Source organism: Dysidea avara, chromosome 11 (genome assembly GCF_963678975.1).
Source record: "Dysidea avara chromosome 11, odDysAvar1.4, whole genome shotgun sequence".
Classification (NCBI taxonomy): Eukaryota; Metazoa; Porifera; class Demospongiae; order Dictyoceratida; family Dysideidae; genus Dysidea; species Dysidea avara.
In genome coordinates this window covers 18,832,920-18,842,900 of record NC_089282.1, presented here as the reverse complement: position 1 = coordinate 18,842,900, position 9,981 = coordinate 18,832,920, and the positions used below count along the sequence as shown (strand labels likewise).

Below are 9,981 nucleotides of genomic sequence, written 5' to 3'. Positions count from 1 at the left end.
TTTCATTAGAATTTCTTCAACATGAGCTTATCTATTTGTTAGCAGTTTTCTTTGTAGTAGTATTCAATGAAACTAGCATTGAGGTAAAGTGATAATAGCTGTGCAGTGAAACCTGTCTAATCAGGTCACAGTAAGGTCACCTGTCTAAATAGCTAGGCCATCGTATTTAATAATCCCAATTGTAAATAGTAACCTACTGAAATTTTACCAGCCAGTCTGTAAAGTTTGGACCAAAATAGACAGGTTTCACTCTATTTTGGTTGTTGGTGATTAATTCTGACAATTCCCTGTTACCATACAATGATTGTGTCAATGATGGAAGACTTGTTGGGATGGACTGAATTTGAAACTAGTTTGTTCTTTTGTGGAGCTGGTATAGATGTAAGTAGAAGTGTAGCTATGTTTCAAAGGCTTTTATATATATGCATTTTTGTCTTGCAATACATCACACACTTATATATTATACAGTTGTGTTGTGTAGCTTATTACCTCTTTTGTTGTCCCGATGCTTGTAACCAAGAAGACTAGGACTTCTGACCGGTTAGTTGGGTAAAATGAAATTGTTGATTCATGTGCTCCCAAAACAGGTGGTTGTTACTGTTTGGTTTGGCTGTTGAACTATTATTCTATGTTGGGTTTATTGTGTTGGTGGCTGGAGCTGATTCAGGAAATTTACTACTATAATTGAATGCTGTTCTACACCATACATAACCAGACACAATGCATGCAGGATAAAAAGCGCTTAGCAAGTTTTATATCATTGCAGTATTGTTTTTTGAACTATTTTTCACTCAGAGACACCAGGAATTCATGCTAAAGTACTAATTGGAAGTGGTGTTGCTGTATTTGCTCCTCCCTTCATATTTGTGACTAATGGATCATTGTTCTCCAAACTGCTGCCACAGCATGTCCAAGGTATGTGCATTTATAACCAGCAACCAGATAGCATTAATGTGGGGAAAAAATCTATTTTAAATCGTGGCTAAATCCTTCTTTTAAGGAGGAGTTTAGTGGAATTTATTTTAAATGAGTAAATAAATGAGAATTTGTAAACTGCAGAATACTAAATATGTAGAAGCATGCTCTGCAGCGATTACACAGGTCAATCTATAGGACAACCCTGCCAGGAATGCTATGGTGATGGCAGTATGTACAAGCAAGATCAAAGGCTTTTATGCATAGAATTTTCATGGATATAACACCTTCTAGTTCTGTTCAGCCACGCACTTACAATGCCATACTGAACTATCCCACTCCAGGACTTGGTCAAGTGGTCAGTTGGTGCAATAGCAGCAATTCTTAGTCCCTTATGGGCTGGAGCCACTCTACACATGTATTATGTCCTCATGGGAGTACCACTTGGTATACTAGCTGGAGTTGTGGTGAATAAAAATAAAAAGTGGAGTGAAGGTAATAAGTGATGTGTGTATCCTGCAGATATTATCCCTTGACTCTTTCTCACATCTCAAAGAACATTCAAAGAGCTCCGAATAAAACAGTGTGTATATGCAAAATTAAATATACATGTACGTATATAATAGAGATTTATCCATATAATTTTGCAGCATGAAATATAATATTTTGTAGCTATTATTTTACTTCAATTAAGGGACACTAAACTGTATCAATATATTAAATTAGGGCTGGACCAATTATTTCCACAGTACATTTCTAGTTTTAAGTACAGTGTGTTGTTGCTTGCAGTAGCCATACGGCCCATACCAAATCACCAAACCTATTAATTGAATTGCAATCTTCATTTCAGAGTTGAGATGCTCATGAATCACATTATGAGTGCACTTGAAGATCGTCTTTCATGCCAGTTCAGCCCAGTTGTCCTACTTGTATAGTTTAACCTCTAGATCTGATGACAATGTTATTCTGCGTAGCACTTACACATGTACTTGTTTCAGTGCATGTGTTACATGACACTGCAGTGGTTGTGGCTGGGTAACTACAGCATGACAGTGAGGAATTAATGCATACACTATAATACTTTCTGACAAAGAAGGTCAATATTGGGTTAAGCATACATGCATGGCTAAAAATAAAGGCACCTTATTTCTGTAAATTGCGCATGAGTGCCATTACACTCCAAATGTATAGGCTTACATTGCAGTTGTAACCAGATTTTTGCTATAAGTGTACCTAACAATATTTGAATTTACTGTCTTACCATGCATGAGCTATAAATGCACTTGTTGAAAATACTGTTGATTCTAGTTCTGAAAATTGCCTGAGTTAATTTGGTCATCAATAATTAGGGCTGATTATCCAAATCTGGCTACTATTACACATCACCAAGACTAATGGAACTATATATATATATATATGCTAGGTTTTCCACAAGTGGTTAAATGAATCATGGTGGTCAGAACATTAGTAATATACAGGAAAGTATTATAGACATTTCTTCTTCCTGCAATAGAATCCAGTCTTGATTAGCTATGGAATTCCCTTTCTATCTACAATTTTTTTATGGACATCTTTTAATCTAACTTTAGACATGACAACCCTTGCACTCACCCTTGCATGTATAGCTACCATTTTATGTCCATGTAGTAGATGCTCCAATACTCCCTGACCTGTTAATGTAAATAACTATAAGTACTTTAAGAATTTTTTTCTTTTAATGGCTGCTAGCCCAGAGCCATGCAGTGGACCTTCAGTGCTGTACCCCCAATATCATTGATTGTAAAAATTAGATGCCTGCAGTGAAGTTATAATTAATCAAATCAAGTTTAAAGTTTATTGCTGCTGCTGTTGCTTGATGCTAGCTACTGCTGCTAATATAACTGCTGCTTGATGCTAGCTGCTGCTGCTAACTGCTGCTTGATGCTAACTGCTGCTTGATGCTAACTGCTGCTGCTAGCTGCTGCATGCTTAATGCTAGCTGCTGCTGCTGCTGCTAACTGCTGCTTGATGCTAACTGCTGCTTGATGCTAACTGCTGCTTAATGCTAGCTGCTGCTGCTAACTGCTGCTTGATGCTAGCTGCTGCTGCTGCTGCTTAATGCTAGCTGCCGCTTGATGCTAGCTGCTGCTGCTTGATGCTAGATGCTGCTCTATGCTAGCTGCTGCTGCTAGCTGCCTCTTAATGCTAGCTATACTGCTTGATGTTAGCTGCTGCTTGATGCTAGCTGCTGCTGCTAACCGCTGCTTAATGCTAGCTGCTGCTGCTAACCGCTGCTTAATGCTAGCTGCCGCTTGATGCTAGCTGCTGCTGCTAGCTGCCGCTTAATGCTAGCTACTGCTTGATGTTAGCTGCTGCTTGATGCTAGCTGCTGCTTAATACTAGCTGCTGCTTGATGCTAGCTGCTGCTTAATGCTAGCTGCTGCTTGATGCTAACTGCTGCTGCTTGATGTTAGCTGCTGCTTGATATTTGGTGTTGCTTGCTGCTGCCGTTTGTTTCTGCTTGATGCTGCCGGTGCGCATGCTTCCGGTGCTGTCTAATAACGCACGAAGTCAGAGACACTTATCCAAGGTCTGTTAATGTGCTATGCCAAACTAGCTATAGAAGCCAGCTTGCGCTCACAGTAGAAATTGTTTCCACTTCAATTATAGGACGCATGCGCTTACATCGAGCATCTTCAAATGTTAACGAAAAAAGTATTGACCAACGTCTGTCTAAAGTCCTTGTTTTTGTTTGATGGAATCGAATATGGTGAGTCAAGGATGCAGAGGCTGGCAGTGTAAGCTTGGCTGCCTCACTGGGTATTTTTGCCACACTCAAACCATGGATACTACGGGGGTGTAGTATCTATGCTTTGATGCTCAAACCTAAACTGAAGAAAATTAGAACTGCGTGTAGTAGTAAGTCGAAGTTTAATTTATCTCCTTCTAGCTGTGATTCTGCCCACATTATGGGATTACCTACGCCTCGAGTTTGGAGCTAGCAAGTGGTTCTATGGACTATCACTTAGTGCATTCAGTATGGCAACCTTGTTGACTGGACCATTGTACGGACTGGCGTTTGATCACACACACCAGACCAAGTTGATTATACTAGTTGCTAATGTGTTTGTCATTGGAGGTCAGCCGAGCGTTGTTATAAACTCTTTGAATTTTTTTTTGAATTTTAAAGGTAATTTCATGTATTTTGCTGCTCAGTCTAAATACATGATTCTGGCTAGCAGGTTTTGTGTAGGTGAGTACATGTGTGTGCTGTTACATGTGATACAGTGAAATCTCACTAAGCAGCCACGCCTTAATAAGACTACCTCCTATAGCTAACTGCTGCTAGGTCCAAACTTTATCAAGATGTACTTGTTGACCTCATTAATAAGACTACCTCATTACAGTGCCTGTATAAAGTAGGTCCCAAACATACTGCTAATGTGTACTTCATGACCTCATTAATAAGACTACGTACCTCATTATATAGTGACTAATGTTTACTTCATATCATAGCAGCCAATTACTGTGGCTTTACTGTTTGTGTATATAGGCATTGGTGCAGGAGCTGAGCCTGCAATATTTGGAGAAATAGCTCGTACAACGACACAGAAGGAAAGAACTGCAGCCTTTTCAATAGCTAATGCATTCCAACAATTTGGGCTCATCTTGGGCCCAGCACTAAATTTATTTCTTCGCAAACTTGACTATAAGATTGGACCATTCACTCTTAACAAGTACACTTCACCTGGTGTAAGCTAATATTGTAATTTTAACATGTTAGTGTTATCATTACTTCATACAGGCACTGATGACAGTGTGTTGGATAGTTATTGAGATAATGTTCTTATTTTTCTTCTTCAAATTACCAACAGTAACCGATTATGTTAAGTCACAGTATGAACAACATGTGGAACGTAGTCAGCAACAACAACAGCAACTGAGAGACAGTGAGAATAGTGGCAATGCAAATAATGGAACTGATGAAGTAAAAAAACAACTGGTAACATCTGTTGAAGGGCAGAGTTGTGGTGATGAGGCATCTCTTGTTGCCTCTTCATTAGCTGAACAAGAAAGAACACCATTGCTAACAAATGATAGTATGAAGGACATGAGTCGTTACTCCAGCTCCCAGTCCACAGCTCAGTCAATACAAAAGTCACCAGAAGAAGCTAAGAAAGATTCTGTACCAGTTCCTAAAGGGTTTCTGCATAAAGCATACTGGATGTTATGTGGTCGGTAAACTACAAATATTTACTTTTGCTATTGTTTCTTGTTAGAATTTCTTCGACATGAGCTGGTTTATTTGGTAGCTGTTTTCTTTGTGGTACTGTTCTACCAGACTAGTATTGAGGTGGAGTATTAGCTTTAGGAATATGTGCATTAGTTTCTGTTACCAGACCATGATTGTACCGTTGCTGGAAGACCTCTTGAAATGGACTGAGTTTGAAACTAGTTTGTTCTACTGTGGAGCAGGCATAGATGTGAGCATACATACAAGTCACGGGTAGAAGTCTTAAGGAACAAAAACTTTTTGCAGTTTATAAATCCACTGAAGTTTTCTATCCTTAAGATATCGTTATCATGCATGTTCAATTCTTAAATCTTTGTGCACCTGTAGACATGAATATCCAAACATGTAATACCTCTTGAATAATTCAGCTGTACAGTACTGCAAGTGACTTTATACAGTAACTTAAGACATAGTGGTTTTATATGTATGTACAAGTCAACCCCCCATTGCAGTATATAACCTTAGTGCTTACTGTTTTCTATGTGTAAAAGTCTAACGATATTGCTGTTTCTTTGTATAGGTTGTTGCCTCCTTTGTTTTTTTAATGTTCTTAAGTAAGAAGATTTCTGACAGGTTAGCTGGTAATGGTTTACTGGACATAGCACTGATTTCTTCGAAGGTGGTTGCTACTCTCAGGGTTGATTGTTGAACTTCTAGCTTATGTGCTGTTTGTGGTGTTTGTGGCTGGAGCCACTTCAGGTATGTTAATGCATGTGCTGGTCCCTCCATTATCTGCTCATTGATTAATTGAACATTCCATTATCCGAATGGTAGAAATGATTATTCTATTAAAGTATTTTGTCAATTGAACAGGGCTTTGAATATAGAGGAAAAGACTTCATTTATATGAACATATTTTTGATTATCTGAACATGCTCAGGGCCCAATAGTTCAGACAAAATGGAGGGACCGCTGTATGCTAAAGATGTCTGAACACCTCCATAGGCGGCTCCAAGATTTTTGGTAACTGGTTTCTGATGAATAGCATAGCTAGAAGAAAGGGTCGCTGCCTGCTCAGAATAACTACCCTCCACTATCACTGATAAAATACAATTCTTATTTATAGCTACATAGCTTGCTACACTGCTGCTTTGAACACTGTGACTGCTTTATTAGAGTGATTGACTGCTCTATTAGAGTATCTCGATCTGGACGTGACTGGTTCTGGAAACCTCAGAAACCCCCCTAGAGCCGCCCCTGACCTCACAAGTACTTTACACTCGTCAGTGTTATCACGTTATAGTTTAGTGGCAATTTCTTAATACCATAAAATAGAGCTGTTCATCTACTGTTTTGATAAAAAATTTTAATTATTAAAATTTTGTGCTTGTTAAATAGTATAATAATCAAAAAGTGGTAACCTGTCTTTATGAAGCCTGCCGTAACTGACATGCTGTGATGTTAATGATCCTTAATTTATGTAATTACACTGTATAACCAGGTAAACTTTTGGTCACAAGTATTGTAATTCAGTGTTTTCTTTTTCCTCAGAAACACCTTGGATTCATGCTAAGGTATTGATAGCCAGTGCTATTGCTGTATTCGCTCTTCCCTTCTTATTTGTACCTAACGGATCATTGTTCTCAAAACTACTACCAAAACATGTTCAAGGTATGTGAAATTCTGTAGCTTAAAAAAACAACAAAAACATTGGACAAAAATTGGCAGTTTTCACTAAAATTCCTAACGTCAAGGTTGTAGTGATTGTAAATAATATTTCAACTGTTTTATGTATGTGGTGAACTATTTGTGAATCTTACACAAACTCCAAAAACTTGTTTTAGTAGGTTAGTTCTTATTTTCTTTTTTGCATACAAAACTAGGTTTCGTTTCTATATAGAGGTCGGGGAGGATGGGAGTGCCATTAGGGCTGGAATAAAAAGTTTTTTTTTTTTTTTTCCATTCATGTAAATAGTACTAAATCCCATAACCACAAATCCAAAAAATGAAACTTGGGCATGCAGCTGTATGATATTCCTACTTGAAGACACATCTGCACTGTTGTACCACTCCAGGGTTTGGTCAAGGCATACAATGGTCATTTGGTGCAATAGCAGCAATTCTTGGTCCCCTATGGGCTGGAGCCACTCTACATATGTATCACGTCCTCATGGGAGTACCACTTGGAATACTAGCTGGAGTTGTAGTGAGTTACTTATTGATTGAATGCTATTTGTATAGTGTGTATATGTACACATATGGCAGATATTAACCCTGGACTCTTTCTCACGTCTAAAAGAACCCTCAAAGAACTCTGAACAAAAATAATGTATATATGTACAAATAGAGTTTTATTTTTAAAATGTTTATTTATATAGTGTAATTACAATTATGTACAAAAATTTAGGTAAAGTGACTTATTTTCAGACTTTGATATGCAGGTAGCTACATTAGGCAGGTCAATTTGTCCATTAGGGGATTATCATTGAACAGTGAGGTCTTTATTGTCATTTTCTTTTGCACATTTGTGACCTCATTATACAGTGACAGGTTGCAAGCATGGACTGGATTAATTATTATTGATCATTGCAGTTGTTACCAAGTAGCTTTGCAGCTGAATTAGCTAGGGCTCAAACTATTTTGAATATCTGGAATAATATTCTGGTACACCTAATTAGTCCTGTTGATAACTTTCTACAAGCCTGTCAATATTCACATATATCATTAGCTTGTCACAGTACTGTATTCAGAGGCTGAATTGGGGTATATGAAATATACCTTGTTTCCAGAAATAGTATATCTTGTTAGCTGCTTGGTAAGTTGCAGAACTCATGAAATAGATCTTTCTGCAGTTAATATCACGGGTGGAAAAGTGAGACAGCTATCTCAAACTATCCCAACAGTGTGTGTAAGAATATAGGACCTGGTCCCAGATCAATTTACTCTAATAGAACAGTCAAGTAAAGTACATGTATAGTTACTCTACTGTTATAGAATAGTAATAATTTTCAAGATAGTCTGTTATCATATTATATACTAACCTCCAGCATCCAAGAACTAGAAGTGAGACTGTTAGGTGTGGCCAAAATGCTGACTTTGGGCATGGGGAATATGTAATCTTTGCTTTGGGCTTGTAAGATGCTGAGACAAACACCATACATACCAGAGAGAACCGTCGTTATTAAATTTGACAAAGCAAGTACAATAGATTAATCCTCGGTCTTGTGCAACCACAGTCAGATCACCCTAAAGGAATTTGTGTGGGCATGGCAAGTAGTGTAAGTGTTACAAATAAAAGAATATATGCTAATTGAAAAAAGACTTGATGACTTCCATATCGAGAAATTAGTACACCTTCATATTATTTACAATTCGAGCACTGACTGTATTATAGATATTCTACTGCCCCGGACCATTCCTGTATAGCAGGATGTACATGTACTCTGTTGCTATGGTGACTACTGGTGCCACTGATTGCTATAATTGTTTAGTTGCTAATGACCCACTTAGCAAGTTTCCCAGAATGACTCACATAACATTGTACCATCTATAGTAAAGGTTTCATTTTGTATTTATAACCTCACTAACATGTGTACATGTCATGTTTCATTGTGGGATTTGAAATGCAGCAACGTTTACAGGCCTGAATCAGACCTAAACATTTACACCCCAAAATAAATGAATTTCTATAGGCCTGTACAGCACTTAAACATTCACAGACTGGTTACCAGTTTACAAATACAGAAAATGTAACACAGGCCTGTTATTTAAAGGAAGTCACAGTCCTGCTAACATACAAAATCACTAATTGAAAACTATCCACAAACTGTAACAGGACTATGCAATTCTTCACGGGCTTGTAACAATTTTATAGAATTTGAGTGCTTATAACAGCCTTGTGGCATATTCAGGTGATCCGTACAGGCCTGTAGCCATCTTAGCCTTATGTAGGTCTGTAATCATCTTAGCAGGTAGTTCACAGGCTGTAAAGCAATACATACATGCCTGTATTACCTCTTGTAAGGACTGTAATGTTAATTCACAATACTACAGATACCAATCCACTTTTTTATGTATGCACTCACTACACTGATACATCTCATGTTGCTACTGTACAAGTAATATACAAAATGGTATACTGTACCATATCATTGTTTATCACTCTACCCCAAACCGTGCTATTACACTGCTCAGATACTGACCAGATAAGATATGCATATGGATGGGTTCAGTAGTCCAGTAAATTACTGACTCTATGTTAAACACATGATTTGTTATCATTTCTGTTTGACCAGCATTTATTGCTGGTGACAACAATATGAGATACAACTATTGACACCATGACACTAGCTAGCTATGTAATAATTGCTGAAAAACTCAACCGGTCTATTATTTTTACACATTTGATATACGTATATGTAGTGTTGTATGAGAACCCACTGCTTACAGTTGCTGACCTAATACACATATAGCCTTTACCAATTCCAAACAATTGAAATCCTGTCACAATTATGCAACCTTGCAAATTTCCAGGTAGAATCAATGCCGTTACAAAACACCAACTTTGCTGACATGATCCAGTTCTACTCAATTTTTGTACATTTAAAGCCACACTTAACATGTACAACACACAAGCCCAACAACAATAACTTTAACTGACATAGCATGACACACTCCAATATAGCCACTGTGCAGTGAAACCTCCCAATTATGGGACAAAAGTTTGGCCTCAGTAATGGCCATAGTTATTGAACCAACAATGGTTTGTGCCTTGTCTGGTACATCTACCACGACGGGGTGATGGTAGAGATTACAAGTACCAGTTGAAGCTAACTGTTAAACCCCAGCATGCC

The 9,981-nt window shown here is 37.9% G+C and overlaps 1 protein-coding gene and 1 long non-coding RNA gene across 2 annotated transcripts; both read left to right on the top strand.

Moving 5' to 3' along the window:
- The first annotated feature begins 1,271 nt into the window (after positions 1 to 1,271).
- LOC136237978 (uncharacterized) lies at positions 1,272 to 1,604 on the top strand. Its single transcript, XR_010692690.1, has 2 exons — positions 1,272 to 1,382; positions 1,438 to 1,604. It is a non-coding gene; the product is annotated as an uncharacterized lncRNA (long non-coding RNA).
- A 1,948-nt stretch (positions 1,605 to 3,552) lies between these two features.
- On the top strand, positions 3,553 to 7,517 carry LOC136239086 (major facilitator superfamily domain-containing protein 8-like). Its single transcript, XM_066029823.1, has 12 exons — positions 3,553 to 3,664; positions 3,845 to 4,033; positions 4,085 to 4,147; positions 4,448 to 4,647; positions 4,700 to 5,129; positions 5,175 to 5,248; positions 5,295 to 5,378; positions 5,709 to 5,761; positions 5,808 to 5,887; positions 6,680 to 6,799; positions 7,204 to 7,334; positions 7,394 to 7,517. The coding sequence occupies exons 1-12, from the start codon at positions 3,595 to 3,597 to the stop codon at positions 7,454 to 7,456; spliced, it is 1,557 nt and encodes a 518-aa protein (XP_065885895.1). The 5' UTR covers positions 3,553 to 3,594; the 3' UTR covers positions 7,457 to 7,517.
- The last annotated feature ends 2,464 nt before the right edge of the window (positions 7,518 to 9,981 follow it).